Below are 17,905 nucleotides of genomic sequence, written 5' to 3' on the forward strand. Positions count from 1 at the left end.
TATGATTTAAGCAAATGTATCATCTGTGAAAACAACATGAACTCCACTAAATATCCCACCTACTATCATAGTCCAAGTAGCTTTCTCACCTGACTTCCTTCTGGGGAATATAAAAGAAGATATTCTAAATGATGTCTTAGTGATTTAGTTTTTGGTGTCTAACTTTTATTGCATGAACAATAACAATGCAATAATCAATGATGAGTTTCCAATGATGACAAGATTTTACGTTTTGGGTGAAGTATCCCTTTAAATCAACCCACATTTGGTCGATATTGTGTGTTATATAATAGTTTATATATTATATATTTGGGTATTCCTGTATAATATAACAATAGGCCGCAATTTACTTTTTGAATGCATTCACATTAAACAGAAACTGAAGTGGTTCACACTGAATTCCAGATGCTCCTCTTTTCAGACTACAAAGCTGAATTCTAGGAAGAATTGCAAAATACTTCACAAAATATCGAACCCATTTTCACTCTTGCTAAAATCCAGCTTTGTTGTTCTTGAAAAGAAGGGGTTTGGAAAATCAATGTGAGCCACTTCTGTTTGTGGCTAATGTGAATGCAAATCGAAAAGTGAACTGCAAATTGTTATATTTTGCAGCAATACAGAGCTTTTAGAGGTACTCGGGTTGATTATGAAAGCATAGTTTTGAACAACAACACAGTGTAAACGCAGACGAGAAAGGGGCAAATTCAGATCGTCTTGACTGAACAAATGCATCAAGTGTGAAATCTACATTTAACATGGACTCTGAGCTGATAGAATGTGCAAAAGTGCTATCTCCTAAAACCTAGCCTTTGAAAAAAATTTGAGCAAAAATTCACTTCAAAATGTGCCATGGGGTTGTGATTTTTCAATTTTATATTAGCAGTCATCCTGCTAACTGTGTGTGAATGTTCTCACATTTTGATGAAAAGCCTGTCCACTCATAGTGCCCTTGCCATGAAAAAGTGCCACCGCAAAGAGGGCTTTTTCAGCAAAGATGAAGCTCAGCTTTTAGTGTGGCCTTAAACGTATCATGATGAGAAGTGTCTCTGTCTTCACTGACAACCTCTTATACAGACAGGAGACTAATGACTCTGCTTTTTCTATCGTTCAGACAGCTACAACTATGGCGAAGCACTCCTTCCTTTCACACACCGACACTCCCTCTCTGTCTCCTGGGCCCAAACCACTGTCGCCCTAAGTGACTTAACCCTCTTCACAGCCCAGTAAATGAGCCCTTTAAAAGGAGCCACAAGACACCAGCCATACTGCGCCCTCAAGTCACCCTGGATGGTTGATAGCATCGCTAACTTCTTGAGGTGATTAGGAGATTATGTGTGTCCCTGAAGGGGGATGAGGTGTGCCTCCATGCCTGACCCACCACCAGCAGCTTTCCCTCTGGAGAAAGCCCACAATGTCCCTGTTACTGGTGTGACTTTTAATGGATGCAAATTACGCTTTTGGTTATGGAAAGCAGCTGCTCCACAGGGATTGGACTTTTTCCATCAGTGCTGCTGGTCAAAGTGTGGTGTCTGATCTTGAAGGGGAGTTGTTCTGGGCCCTGCCATGCCGTGTGAGAGAGATGCTCGCAGCGTTGAGAGGTTCAGGACTAATGATGAGAGTCTCAGAGTGTGATGGACAAATCAACAGGGCTCACACACTGTCTCTAGGTTTCAATAGGCCAAGTGTTTAAATCGCACATCTAGTTACACATCAGCTACTGACTCCTGCACCTGCTGTCTGCAATCTCAGGGAGTTTTTATTCAGCATTCAGGACTCTGGATTCACTAAAATTTATATACCAGATTGTGTTGTACATGAAACTTCATGAGTATAATGCAAAGTAACAAACAAAAATGTTTGTGACATGCAGAATATTTTGCAACATTTAAAAATAAAATTGAGAACACCTTTTAAATTTCAATTCAATGTGGTGGCAAATAGGATGTAGAATAGCAATTTGATTTTGAATGCAAGAAACTTTTCAAATTTTTAATTTTAAATGTCTAATAAAAAGAAAGAAAACAATAGAAATAAAAACAATAAATTGATTGAATGATAGACAGAACCATAGATAGAGCAATAGACAAAACGACAGACAGAAAAAAACAATAGACAGAACGACAGATCATAGATAGAAAGGCAGATAGGACAACAGAGAGAACAACATAACAGATAGAACGATAGACAGAACGACAGATTGATAGATAGATCGGCAGGTAGAACGATAGATAGATCGGCAGGTAGAACGATAGATAGATCGGCAGGTAGAACGATAGAACGATAGATAGAACGATAGATAACGAACGAACGAACGATAGATCTTCGATAGATAGATAGATAGATAGATAGATAGATAGATAGATAGATAGATAGATAGATAGATAGATAGATAGATAGATAGATAGATAGATAGATAGATAGATAGATAGATAGATAGATAGATAGATAGATAGATAGTGATTCAAATTGAACAGAGGCCAAAGAAACTTTTTTTTTGCATTGATTCGCAGGACAGTCACTTTTCATCCTTCGAATCGTCACGGCTCTGCAGGGCATTGAATCCTCACAGGTTGTAGCAAATTGCAATATGAGAGCGCCAACCACGTGCCTGGTTCCTCACATGCAGGCAAAAGAAAGGCAGGCAGAGGCCCAACCTGAATACAAAGCAGTTCAAGGGGGTACATTTAACACACTAACGCTTCACTGAGCAGGAGCTCCTCCAGGGTCACAGCTGCCATGAAATGCTGAGACAACACGGCCAGCCAGAAAATATGACAGAAGACAGTAAAATGCTGTGCTACATGATGTACATTTCTGGGGGAGCATTATAAGTACCAAAAGAAAACCACAATCTGAGAAATAATAAAAAAATCTGTAACAATCTAGATTTTACAAATAGGCAGACATTAGGGATATTATTTGTTGCAGTGCAGAGAACCTCTCCAGAGAGCTGCCATATGCTAAACAGAAAAATATATTTAAAGGGATAGTTCACCCCAAAATAAAGTGTCAACCTTGTAATTTCAAACCTACAGTATATAATTTTCTTACCTTCTATTTTCATTATATGGAGAAAAAAAAAAAAAAAAAAAAGCAGCTTGGACATTCCACAACTTGTCTACTTCATAAATATATATATATATATATATATATATATAAAACATCATTATATGACATTAGACTAGCAAATGATTTTTGAGTGAATTTTTCAAAATTTTTGAGGGAACTGTCCCTTTAAGTTAGGCCTGCCAGCATGTTAACATATGATTTTAATAAAATATTTCTAAAGTCATTAATTTTCTTTAATAAAATTAACAAGAAAGCAAACCACTTAACACACCAACAACACCAACAAAAATTTATGAAATTAATTCAAATTAATTATTTTAATCTGCTGAAAGCTCTAATTTAAATAACTTACAATAAATGAGTATAAGAGATACTTGAGAGTGGATTGTGGCAGTAAATCTAACCACATGCTTGACGACTGCTGTCTTGAGAGACCTATTTAATCTGCAATAAATTAAAGAACAGAACAGAACTGTCAAGACCTTTACCTCCTACGCAACAAGAAGCCATTGTGGAAAAACTGAAAATAGAATACTCTGAAGAAATCTGCACACAGTAAGCAGAGCAGAGTAGTAAAAATACCAACAAAAATCAGAATAAATAAATAAATAAAAGAAATAAAAGCAGCTCCAAGGAAAAATGTTACAGAGGATAGACAGTATAGCATTGAACCTATGAGGATAACAGCTATGTTAAATGATTGCTAATAGGACGACTATGAACTGACATCACCTCTAGACAGCTGACTAGTTAGATTGCAACTAAATCTGACTGACATGAGAACCGGCTTTCACATTTGCCAAAAAAAAAACATTGATTTTGCAGGGATCGTGATTCAGTGTAGCACAGCGAGCACATGGCACTGCATATATTTAGCAGAGCAAAAAAAAATCTGACTGATGAGATGGCCCTTCAAATAAGAAAACAGGAAGCCCTAATTTCACAGCATGGGACCAGAGACGAGCTTTCAATATATCACTGTTGGTACAACTCTGAAGCTACTAAAATTGGTCAGCATTAAAACACTAACAACAGCGATACATGGGAAAGATGAATGTGAGGTAATTTGCAGGGTGCTGAGAGAGATGTCGGTCTGCGTGGCAAAGGCTGAAATGAGATTGAGGCTTGCATGCTCCCCCATCATCACCTCTCATTAGGATAGATGTTGGAAATGGCAGAAGCCTCTAGGTTCATGCTGTTATACTTAATAGATGTGGAAGAATAACCAAAGCACATTACCATTCTGTTTCAGACTTACCTGTTAAAAAGCAAGTTCTACTTTATACTAGGCTATTGATATACATTTTAAAAAAGTGAATGGTGAAATTCTCAAAAATGTAAATAGAGAGAACAAAATGATGTAAATTGTGAAAAAATCCATTTGTATTAAGTGAAATATAGAAAAATAGATTGTGTAAACCGACAGAACAATACAAAATAAAGTGAATTGTGTGAAATGTAAAAAGTACATTAAACCATCAGAGCTGTACATATTTACTTGAAGCAATGTTTACTTGCCGTTTTAATTTACCTTATTAATACTTTAATATGGTGGCCCAGTAGTGCAGAACACAACATCTACGCAACAAAATCGCCACAACACAACGCATAGGACAAATTTCCTTGTGTTGTGCTAATTTTGCTATATTGTGGATTGTTTCCGTTGTGTTGTGCTAATTTCATTGTGTTGCAGCTTTGTTGTGTTGCGACTTGTTTCCGTTGTGATGTGCTAATTTTGTTGTGTTGCTGCTTCGTTGTGTTGCGACTTGTTTCCATTGTGTTGTGCTAATTTCGTTGTCTTGCAGCTTTGTTGGGTTGCAACTTGTTTCCGTTGTGTTGTGGATTCTTTCCTTTGTGTTGTGCTAATTCCGCTGTGTTGCAACTTGCTTCCGTTGTTTTGCGATTTGTTTCCATTGTGTTGCGTTGTGCTAATTTCGTTATGTTGCAGCTTGTTTCTGTTGTGTTGTGGAGATTTCGTTGTGTGCTGCACTACTGGGCCACCGTACTTTTAGTTGACTAACTAAATAAAATAGTGCTTTTCCATATTTGCAGTTTAAGCAAATATGTAAAAGCAGTGTCGTTTCATAATAATCGTTATTGAACATTGCTGTGGTCTCAAAATTGGTACCTTGAGAAAATCACTTGTATTTGTATCGACTACTGAAATATTGTTCTTGTGACAAGCTTATTCTTTACAATGGTTTCATGTGCTTGGTTTCTGCAAGGGAACACAGGCAGGGAAAAACACAACAACTAAATCAATATTATTTTATGAATGATGTGTCCTGAATAATCTAAAATCCCCAGAGAGGTGAAGTGTGTGGAAAACAGCAAGCAATAAATTGAGGGCCCAAGGCCATCTGTTACAGCATCCAGGGCTCAGAGCGTGATGGCCACTGAGGCAAACATATAATTACAAAATTAAAAGTGGTTCACTTGTAATGGAGAGTGGGTGAAAGTGCGTCACGTCATTGCCATCCATACAGAAGTTGCTCGTATCTGGCAGTGGAGTGAAGCGGAAGATATAATTTTGAATGGAGACATCTTGGCTAATTAAGGCTCAGTGGGAAGGAAGTCTACAGCATTATCATGCACCAGTCTGAATATCAAAGCACTATGCATGCCCAAGACAACAGTGGTGAAGCACCTTGTAGTGCAAGTATGGACAATATGCTACAGCAGACCTGGTGGACCTCCCTCACCAGCATGGTGTTATTGCTTACAGACAACACAAGGGTCATGTTTCTATTCTCAGTAAAAGCAAAAAAATAAAAAAAATAATCCAACCTGCTTGATTGATTGTGCAGCATGAAGCGACTGTGAAAAGTTCTATAAAATGAAACGTAGCACTGAGGACAGTGTTATCAACACAAACATTCCACACTTTTTAGAAAAAAGAGGTGGACAAGGACTTTCACTAAATCTTGTGTTCACTGTAAACATTAAAGTTGGGTAACAGTCAGGAAGAAAAGGCAACAAATATCAGTGAAAGAGGCCTAAAATTACATTAGTGGTATGACATTAAAATAAAACAAAATTTTGTCAAGTCAAACATCACCTCTCTATGAATTGGTGTCCATTTTTAAAAAGCATTTACAATAATTGTATTGTATTGTATTGCTGAATTGACTGTATGAAGCAAAGAGGAAAAGAAACTGATATATTCACAATCATTTTTGCCGACATAAAAACAAGCAACATAACCTATATACATATATAACATACATACCACTGTTTATTGCTATATTTACATTTACATTTACATTTATTCATTTAGCTGACGCTTTTATCCAAAGCGACTTACAATTGCTATATATGTCAGAGGTCGCACGCCTCTGGAGCAACTAGGGGTTAAGTGTCTTGCTCAGGGACACATTGGTGTCTCACAGTGGATTCGAACCCGGGTCTCTCACACCAAAGGCATGTGTCTTATCCACTGCGCCATCACCACCCCCTATTTTGTCACTTGGTACATATAAAAAATATGCTAAAATAATTTACATCAGAAAATCATGCCTTTTTTGCTTTCTCACCCTCTATCTATATATATCAATACATGGTTTAATGCATGTAAAGGTACAATAAGAGGGGCTTTATGAAAAATAAAAGTGGGGAATAATGCCAGTATTGGGTGTTCTAAAATATGAAGCTATAGTGAACAGCTTCAATTTAAACTAATTGGTACCCTTAACCAATACATCTGCAGTATTTACTGATAGTAAACATAATCATAAAACCACAACCAAATCATGAGAAATCTGAACCGATACACCCCCAGTTATTACAGAACATCGAGTATAACCACAACACGCTGCTTGGCACAGAGATGTGTGGACAGAAGACCAAGGAAGTGCTTCTCTGTCTGAGCGCAGAATACATAATTCAACCATATGGGGGTTTGGCGGGTGTCCAGCTAAAATCTGCTCAGCGTTACAGAACGGGGGTGTCTCTAAACAGCGCTGGCGGTCGCTGTAAGTCAAATCACTTTTCATGGTTGAGACTAGAGTATCAGGTGGATGAAATTGGCTATGAAATTAAAGGGACGGAGCTCTAAATAACACGCTTCCAAGGTCTTTCTCTTCATTGTAGAGCAGAGAAGAATAAAACCAGGTAAACAGACAAGAAACAGCTCTCGGTGGATCTACAAGAAGGTATCCTCTGATTACATCAAACAAACAAAGAATTCGGTCTTTGCGCCCTGACATGCTCTATTTTTCCTGTGGTGTCTTTCTGTATCTAATGAAGTAGCGAGTGCATCAAGGGCTGCATTCAGAAGCAAAGAAAGCAACAAAAGCCAGGAGAGTGGCATCTCTGTGATTCAGGCCGAAGCCGCTATTGACATTAGCTTAGACTGATCTTTATACACCCAAACTGCCTGGGAGAGCAAAACAGCTAACTAAAGCAGATGGACCCAGAAAGAGTGGTTTTTCATTAAGTCCAAAAGAGCTAAAGATTATCCCGGGCATAATGCACATGCCAGCTCTTTGTGTTTGAATAAGCATCATCGTGGTGATTGTAAGATTCTTACATATCATGAACCAAAATCAATTAAACATGAAATGCAATGCCAATCTATTCTGTGAGTGGGTTGAATCCATTGAGATTCATTCGAGTGGGTACAGATCAGATGCATGTAAATACTGTAATCCCTTTACTAATGACGGCATCTCACACAGAAACACTCTCTGAAATTACTAAGGTGATGAGCATCAGACTTTGTTAGAGGCGCTAACACAGACAGGCGAGATATGGACCCTTAGGTCGATAAAAGCCAATCTCAGGTACATGCTCAGTGAGCCTTTACTCCACTCACCTGTTTTAAGATGAACAGAGACCTTGTTAAACAAGTTCAGGGATGAATTTCAATCTAGGCTGTTACAGAAAAAAAAAAAAACAAGGATGCTTAGCGCAATGTGAAATGGCCTACGTTTTGATCAAAAGGACAACATTTATGCTGTGTTATAAATGTTGCAAAATAAATGGCAGTAAGCAGCACAGAAACGTTTTTAAACGCAGCGCTACATTAAAATGTTTCAGACATCAATTGCATTCTATACAAGGAAACTGGAAACAAGTAATATCTCAAATCAGATTTGTTCATATAAAAAATAGACACATTGATACAAATGCAATCTAATACAACCATGTAACTGCAGTTAGTCATTTTAGGATTAGGTTTGTGCACATATTGTATTATTTTTTTAAGCATTACACTGATGCAAAATACATTTTAAAGCCAAATCCTATGTTAAGTAGCATTCAAATCTGCAGACACTTATACTGTATAAAGTATTAAAAATATCTATGAAATTAGAGGATTGGTAACTGACATTCAAAATTAAATCCGTCCTGCAAATTCTTTAAAATGATTTAATAAACTGTCTTAGCTTGTAATCACAAGTGACAGTGATTTGTTAATCCCGATCAGCACCAAGAAAAAGAAAAATGGCAAATCATCACAGCAACCTTCAGAGTGCTTACATACACTGCATTGACAATCTAAAATTATTACTGCCACATTCTGCTGAATTAAGGGAATAATTATGCAATAAAGCACCAATCTTTGTTAAACACTTTTCAGTAATGTCGCAAACAGTGCATATGAGATGAGAGTGCATGTCTGCACACAGACTCTTCTCAAAATGTTTACCAAAGCAGAGAAAAAAGAAAAACATTTTGGGTAGCACGCCTGGGAAATCAGTCAATATTCAATAAATATGCATGAGGACTACATGCAGAACTGGCTGAGAGTAATTCCTCTAAATCAAGCCCTTGATCTTACTGAGAGATTAGGACTCTTCTGCAACCATTTCACTGCTCCTATCTTGTCCTCAGTGACAAATATTGATGAAAAAGTCCTTGTACACATCTTACGTGACAAAATTCATGCAAGTCTTGTTTAAAATAGGTATAGCCGATCTGAAAACACACTTACTAAGTCCACATGCATCATGCAACAACAACAAAAAAAAACCTCCATTTAAAGCTCACATTAAACACAATGAGTCAAGTGTAGACTAGTACTGTTGTTGCAAGTAAACTAGTATTTATTCGTAAAAACCTGAGGGTTTGCTTTAATCTTTAAACCCAATGCAAGCAATATTTCTCTGAACCTAAAACTCTGATAAGTGAAATGTTGAGCACTGAATTTCATACACAAGAACGAAAGCACAAACTAGTGTAATTAAAATGGCAGTTCCACATAAATTACTTGAGTGATGCATTTGATTAAATATGAACCAATTAAAATAACAATTCAGAGTGATGCTTCCTACCTGCAGCTTTAAATCCAACCCTGCACATTCACTTTTACTTGTAATTTGATGATGATGACATACATTAAACTTATTTTCAACTGCAAATAAGCTAATGCAAGGGGAAGAACAATGCCACACTTCTCACAATGAAGCCTGGTAGACACCATATTTAATTAAATGTGCAAATGAAGGCAATGTCTCAATAGCTGACTTGAATCAATTCTCTTTTGGTTGGAACGATAAGCACTGTTAGTGTGAAAATGAAACAAAAACTAAATAAAATGCTCTCGTTAACAGAAATAAATAAAATATATAAACTAATAGAACTGGCTGAATTCAAACAAATGCATTTTCATGAAGGATTTCATGATTTTTATGTATTAGTATTTGATACATGCTGTCAAACGATTAATCGCTATTAATCTCATCCAAAATAAAAGCTTTTGTGTACATAATATGTGTGTACTGTGTATATTTATTATGTATATATAAATACACACGCATACAGTATATATTTTGAAAATATTTACATGTATTTATATAATTTATAAATATATTTAATATAACAGTATAACATATTTTACTTATATATACGTGCATGTGTGTATTTATATATACATAATAAATATACACAGTACACACATTTATTATGTAAACCAAAAACGTATTTTGGATGTGATTAATCACGATTAATCGTTGCCACTAGACTAGATAAACTAAGCCAAAAATAAAATGAAACTAGAAAACATTGGGATAGAAAACAAACTAACAATGAGTGAAAACTAACAAAGACTAAAACAAATTAAAAATAAAAACCGAAATACAACTATATCAGGAATGGAAAACTATAACAACCCAGACAGAAGTTGACTGAGACTAGGGTCATTAACTCAGCAGAGAGATTTTTATTAAATATGGTATCTACCTTGATTCCATTTTGGAAGTTTGTCAGAAGTCGAATATTAACAGCTCTATGGAGTTTTCACCAGCAGTGGTCAAACGTTTATGGCGCCGTGAATGTTCTTACCTTACGACCGTCGCTGGCATGGCAGTTGACGTTTAACGGCGTGAGCAGGGCCATGAGCTTCTCTTCATTTCCGCTCCTGAAGCAAAGCAGCAGTTTTTTAAAGAACAGAGGGGAACAGTAAAAAAGAACAAGCTAACACAGTGAATTTCACAGAGAAGACGAGGAGTGAAGGGTAAAAGGAGAGATGAGGGAATAAAAGTAATAACCAAAAGAGGAGGAGCACATAAGATGAGCAGCATCTATCGGTGGTTTACTTCACGGAACATAAACCGACAGTGTACCTTCAATATAAATTTATTACATGCCTAGGAGCGGCACTTGCAGATACCCTTTATAAAGTTTTCACAGTAATTGGAGTGAGCCATAGCTTGGAGCTCCAGCCTTGTGGCCTGCAGAGATTTGACTCATCAGCACCTGCCAGCGACTCCTTTATGTCTCGCCAGCAGCCCAAGCGTGACCAAGTATGACAGTGTTAGAGATACCAGACCTACAGCCAAAACCTTGTGCCATCTGGGGCCAAAGATGGGCCTGATGCCACTCTAATCAAAAGATGAACAATGGCAAAGAGACATATTAGCTGCAGAACAATGTAGTGGAACATGTCGACATCATTGTAGTGGAACATGTTTTCCATCTTTGGAAACTGTCAGGTTCTTGCAAGCTTGCAAAAACAGACTTGCGCCGACTCTAGAGGTGCTTTCCTCAGGTCAAGCCTCGCAAAAACCATAAGGTTTGTGTAGTTGCTCTGGTCTCCTCTTGCCACTAACTACAGATAACTGGCTTCAGTGAACAACACAAGATCCTTCATTTAAATGCACACTCTGCCGTCGACATGGGAAAATAGGACTGGCTGGGAGATTACAACTGGGAAGAGAGGCTGAGAAATGGGAGGGTGTCATCAATCTTCTTGATGCGTTTGCAGATGCATCCTGGTCTTCGGGAGATTACCACTTAGAGGAGCGCAGGCCATAAGTCAAACCCGACTTTCTTGTGAACTTTTTGTCTGTCTATCGGCTTCGTCCATCTTCCATTCCGCAAGTCTCTACAAACAATTCTCAATTCATAGGGTTACATAGGGAGAGGGGGAGATCGAGATCAACTTAATTCCATAACAATGAAGCCCCCGTGATCGTACGTGTTCCTAATGATCAGTGGAGAGAATTACAAGGCCTTTGTGTAGTTCCTTTCTCTCTTGATCATTAAAACAACAAGAGTCCTGATTTGTATCCATGCTGCGGGCTGTGCCTGAAGGCAGGGGTATAAAAAGGGGGGCAAACCAATGGAGATGTAGACCAGAGTATGGAAAGGAACATCTTATCTCTGTGACGAAGGCAGTAACTGCTGGGATCGCAGGAGTGTCAGATGTTTCCAGAGGCAGTTTTGTTTCACCATGGCCCAGGTGTTTGGTGAAGCGGAGTTTCGTTGGACAACAGGTAGCTCCCTACCTCCTTCGAATCCTCTTCCTGTGGTTTCACCTGCAGCACTCGGAAACCAATTAAAACCGAATTAACCACATGAAATAAAGCATTCTGCTGCTAAATGGAAACTCTCAAGCTTCCTCCAGGCCATCACACGTACATATAAAATCGCATCTACTGAGTCAGAAATCCCTGGCCTTGATGGCACCTTCTCCGACACATTCCTTAATTCACATCCATGTGCTCAGACAAAAGAAAACAGTGACTATGGAAACAGTACAAGATAAAGGAATCATGGGAGAGTGGGAAATGAGACAAGGAAAGGTACTCACCTCGCAGCTTCCAGGAGTTCGTCTTTCTTGTATTCGCCTAAGTGATTACAAAAAATCATGGTGTCAGAGGCACACAGGATGAAAGACATACAGCAGCAGCAAGAAGCCAGAGTAACTAAGGAGCAGCAGACCGCCGGCAGCCCCACACAGACACGCTCAAACACACGCGCGCACAGACATCATTGCACCAGCGCTGCCTCGCTGCTCTCTCGTTCTCTGCTTCTCTCTCTCTTCTGGTGGTGGCGTCGCCGAGCACCAACCCCTCTCGCCTGATGAAACCGTGACGTTGAGCAGATTGTGGACGCAGCATCGGCAGTGTCTTGAATACAACGTATGAACTGCCGCATATCCCTGTTCACTCCACAAATTAAATGGCTCTCATTCTCAGGCAGACAGACAGCACACACACATATATACAACCACACACACACACACACACACACACCCCTCAGTATACAGTCAGTGAGCCTGATACTTCCCATCCACTGTCTATTTTATGTTTGTATAGGAGGAGCTGTTGCCGTGATAACACGAGATAAGGGAAAGGGGGGGAAATATGTAATAAACAAATGCCGCCCGCCCCACTCTCTCTCTCCCTCAACCCCCTTACCCACAATACCCAGCCTCTCAGCCAATCAGCGAGACTCAACTAATTCAGCTGTGATTCCTCCCCACCCCCACATGTGCTCTCTTCTCTATCTCTCTCTCTCTACCGAGGCTTGTGGAGACAAGAGAAGTGAGGAATAAGGGGGGAGGATGCAAAAAGACAGGGCCAATTAGGGAGGGAACGGAAAAGCAGCAGAAAGGAATTTGAAAATGTTGTGGAGAGGTGGATATCATGACATTTGGGCTGCATGTAAGGGCTGTTTCAACAACAAAATGGCTAAAACTAAATCCTGCAAGCTGGGCTTATTTGCCGTTTTGTGGCAGGCACAAACAAAAGGCTATGAATCACAAGTGGGGAAGGATGGTAATAAAGCAGAAAACAGCATGTCTGGAAGACTCATTACATCCCCGTGTGCTCGTCAGGACATCGGTTGTGTGTTTTAACTGAGAGGGTGGCTGACCTCCGAGCCTGACGTTCCCCTTGCTGAGAGATCCAAATAGAGCGTGGTGCACAAAACACAAAAACACACATAGGGTCTACAATTATGTTTTTGCCAATAGCAGGCCATATTGTATTTTTCATAAATTGTATTTTGCATAGTTTTTATAAACAACGTGTTTTTTTCCACATGACAATGGGATTATTTAGCGTTTCCATATTATTGCCGAACTGTTCACACTTGTTTTTAAATGTATGCAATACTGTCTCTCTGTAAAACAAACAAACAATAATAATAATACATTATAATTACATTCCTCATATATTTGTTTGTTTTTTTTTGGCATTTTTGCCTTTATTATGACAGGGCAGATCAGAACTGGTCGGAGGCGAAGTGGGAGAGAGATACGGGGCGGGATCGGGAAGGTCCGGATTCGAGTCAGGATTCGAACTCGGGTGACCGTAACGCAACGACACAGTATGTCTTCGCGCTGCCCACAAGGCTATCGTCGCCAACCATACATTTGTTTTTGTCGCTAAATGAAGAATATAACACAGGTATCACAACATGATTGAATTTTTAGAAAAATAGTAAAGAAAAAAATCTATGCCGTTTGTTTAAACCACAGGTGACATTTACAATAAGGTTCAATTCAATCACATTAGTTAACGACAAATATTATGAATTAGCAATGAACACAACATTTACTGTATTTTTAATGATGTTAAATGTTCATTTCCACATATACTAATACATTTTAATTTTATATTAATATATAATGAAGGAACAGGCATTAACAATAACCAACATTTATAAGTTACCATTAACTTAGGTTGATAAATGTTGTTTATTGTTAGTACACAATATCTAATACATCAACTAACAAAACATTAACAAGTTGCGCAAACCACTTAAATCAGAAAGGAGCATATTAACATTTTAATAGCTTGACTTGGACCATGCAATATTGCATTTCCTAATAAAATTATTGATCACTAGCGAGTAACTGTTTGATTTAATCAAGGAAGTTATTTTTAATCATTTGGTGCTTGGCATGCATTAATTCTCGATTGCATGCACATATATAATAGGGTTTTTCACACCAGATAAATAGTTCTAAAGACTTTTTGGTGTATGACTGTTGATTGGCACAAACCAGGAGAGATGGACTAAACGACCCGAGTTTTAGAGCATGTTTAATGGATATCATAAATTTCACTGTGTTACAATCTAAAGCACGCCATGAGAGATGGAAACTGTGATGCTTGTCGACGGCAAAATGAACCTGGAGTGAAATCTTGTCACGTCCTGGTCTGGTATTCTGAGAGTTTTTCTTGCTTTAGTCAGTATTAAACCATCGAATGTCCCCGGGACAAATCACCTCCAGAACGCTAAGTGACATTATTGACAGGAAGGAGAGCTTTAAGGAAAGAGAGAGAGAGAGAGAGAGAGAGAGAGAGAGAGAGAGAGAGAGAGAGAGAGAGAAAGAAGAAAACACCACAGATGGTGAGGCAGAAATATCACGACTTCAGAGACTATTAACAAGCTGCCTGCCAAGTTTAGCAATCTTTCATAACAGCATCAGAGAGACTATTAGTCTAGTCGTACTATTGCAGTTAGATGTCAGATGCTCTCTCTGCATGAAAAGGATGCATGTTTACCCAAACGCTAAAAAGAAACATTTCACAATATAGAAAATTATCTAGATTTATACATTAACTGAAGAACATGTGAGCAGTGCAAAACTCACCAGCAATAAAGTGTCCTGAATTGTTGCTAGGTATATAGATGTCAGAATATTTTAGAAAGGTCATAGACTTGGAGCAGTTAGCAACTGCCCAGTAAATTCCTAGCAACAACTCTGAACACATTAGCAACTACCTAGCAACAATCCAGGACACTTTATTGCTGGTGAGTTTTGCACTACTCATATGTACTTCAGTTAATATATAGTTAATAAAAAAGTTAAAAGTCATAGTTAATCTCAGTTAATAAAAGGGCCTCACATATATCCAATAATTGCATACTGTTTTCAAGACTGCTCCTCACTTCACTGAAAGGGACATAATTTAAAATACAGAGCAGGAAATAATGAATATAGAAATCTTGCTGTGGTATCAAACACTCACTTTTATAAACCAACCCTGACTCAGATTCTAAGGCAAATATGAGGGATTTCAATATTAAGGAGGTGCAGACCTGAGAGAGGCAGCAATAATCCAGCAGTCTCATAACACCAGAGGAAGCTGCACTTTGAACACTCATTTTGAGAATGAGGTACTATTTTTGTCTATTGATATACAAGTACATAATAATAGGAGTAATTTTTTAATTAACCTCATATGTTCCTTTCAGGCTCCTTTAATATGATCTAATCGAAAACAAATATTATTGAAATGCTATGCCTTTGTTTTACCGCACAGTAGACATGCTTTTTTTTTAGGTAATACCTTTAAAGATATATAAAATTGATCAAAAGAGTCAGTGAAGACTTTTTACATTGTTACAAAAAAAAATTCTAATAAGTGCTGTTCTTTTGAACTGTCTATTGAAAGAATCCTTATCAAATATTAAAAAGGACACATTTTTTCAACATTAATAATAAGGTGAAATGTTTCTTGAGCACAAAATCAGCATATTAGAATGATTGAAGGCTGGAGTAATGGCTGCTAAAAATTTTAAAAATTATATTTAAAATACGTGTGACCCTGGACCACAAAAGCAGTCTAAAGCCCTATTCGGACAGGACTAGTTTTACAGGGGGTCGTTAGAGAAATTTGTGTTTCACAAGCCCGATTCGAACGGTAATTGTTTCTCATATGGACGTCTGTAAAAATTAATTTACATATCACCTCAATGATAAAACTCATGGATTCGGACGGTGATTTATTCACAGTGGAGGAGCGAGTTCTGTGATCCTGCGAACCCGAGAACGCGCTGCTCACGTGGCCAGTCACGTGATTGTGTGCTATAAATAAAATGAATTTTATTTACAAATTTATTCTTCTTATAGTGAAAAATGTATTTAAAAATACTTATTATGTCAAATATATTCTTATAATTCCAAGCATATAATGTATAATCCTATTTAATATTTGATTATTTAAATCTCCTGTTTAAAAATAGGAAAATACGCGCTATAGTTGTATGTAATTACATGCGATATATATCCGTTTTTAATACACATTTTAAAATTGTATTGCATACCTGCTGCTGCCATAATAAAGACCCACTTCGAATGTTTACATGCTTTTCTTCTCTTTCTGCTCTCACTCGCTGTGGTGCAGCAGTTATGAAGTATTGTTCTTTTAAATACTTTCCAGCATTTCAAAAATAAATGTGTATGCAAATTACTCCGAAGTACAACATTTACCGTACGGTGTTTGGGAGTGTTCAAAAAGGGTTTAAACGCTGAATTTCGAATCGATTTCTTCTCGTAAACTCAGAGATTTTTACGGGGGTGGTGAGAGAAAAACATAGACGTCCTGGATTCAGACGGCAATTAAATCACCAACTACCCCCTGTATATGGTGAAAATCACTTACGTCCCCCTGAGAAACAATTACCGTCCGAATCGGGCTACAGACGTACTTGGTGATTTTAATCCCGTCCGAATCTGCCATGTCTATGTTTTTCTCAGACAACCTCTGTAATAATGCCAGAGCAAATTACCTACTGTTTTTCAGCAAACTCAGTGATCCTCTGAGAAAACTAATCCCGTCCGAATGCGATGTCTGTGATTGTTGGTGATTTTTTTGTTTCCTTGTGTGTTTTGGCCAACGCGAAATACCGTAGATGCTCTTACCGCGCTCATGTTTGATATATTTTCCTCCCGGCAAAGAGATAAAAAAAAAACAATAAAATCAAGAGCCAGAACACATAAACTGTTCAGACTGGCTATTAAATCAGCGTCAGGTAAAATTATCCACGTTCATTTCTGCACTCAATTACATAATGTTTTAATTACATATGTACCTTTAAAAAAATTAAACACTGGTGCACTACAAATAAATAACTAAAGTAAAGTAACCACGCATTAACATGGTTTTGCTATACTAGCCATTTAGCTTCACTATAGTATTTGTGTGATTATGGTAATCAATCCGAATGACTATACGCAATGCACGCATACAGAGCGTGTGATCTCTGAAACGCCCAGGTGTCCAAAACAGACCCTCCCACCTCTGTAATAAACACGGAGATGTTAGTTTCGTCTGAATTGGTACATGGAAATCACAGACGTCAGGTGATAAGAATCGAAACTCACACGTAGTTTAGAAAACTAGTCCCATCCGAATAGGGCTATAAGTAGCACGGGTATATTTGTAGCATTGATTGGTCATAATTATTATTATTTTATTTTTTTGCCAAAACTCATATTATATTATATTAACTAATATCAAGTAAAGATCATGCTCCATGAAGATATTTTATAAATTTCCTACTGTAAATATTATCAAAACTTAATTTTTGATTAGTAATATGCATTGTTAAGAACTACACTTGGATTTTAAAGTTGCACCCTCAGATTCCAGATTTTCAAATAGTTGCATCTCGTCCAAATATTGTACTATCCTGAAAAAACATCAATGGAAAGCTTATTTATTCAGCTTTCAGGTATCACAATTTAAAAAAATTGATCCTTGTTTTGAGGTCCAGGGTCACATATTAAGAAATAAATCTAATAGAAAAAAATTTAATTGAAATAATATTTCACAATATTACTGTTCTTCTGCATTTACAAACAAATAAATGT

At 37.7% G+C, this 17,905-nt stretch overlaps 1 protein-coding gene across 3 annotated transcripts in view; it reads right to left on the minus strand.

Annotated features, from left to right (window-relative positions):
- LOC306862053 (poly [ADP-ribose] polymerase tankyrase-1-like) overlaps nucleotides 1-17,905 on the minus strand; it is a 97,653-nt gene that overhangs the window by 42,242 nt on the left and 37,506 nt on the right. For all 3 annotated transcript variants that reach the window (XM_079404650.1, XM_079404649.1, XM_079404648.1), the window contains 2 exons: nucleotides 12,104-12,140; nucleotides 10,354-10,429 (listed from right to left, as the gene is read on the minus strand). In XM_079404650.1, the coding sequence (XP_079260776.1) occupies nucleotides 10,354-10,429; nucleotides 12,104-12,140 (113 nt within the window). The remainder of the gene's footprint in view (nucleotides 1-10,353; nucleotides 10,430-12,103; nucleotides 12,141-17,905) is intronic.

The sequence above is a fragment of the Barbus barbus genome (genome assembly GCF_936440315.1).
Source record: "Barbus barbus genome assembly, chromosome: 43".
Classification (NCBI taxonomy): Eukaryota; Metazoa; Chordata; class Actinopteri; order Cypriniformes; family Cyprinidae; genus Barbus; species Barbus barbus.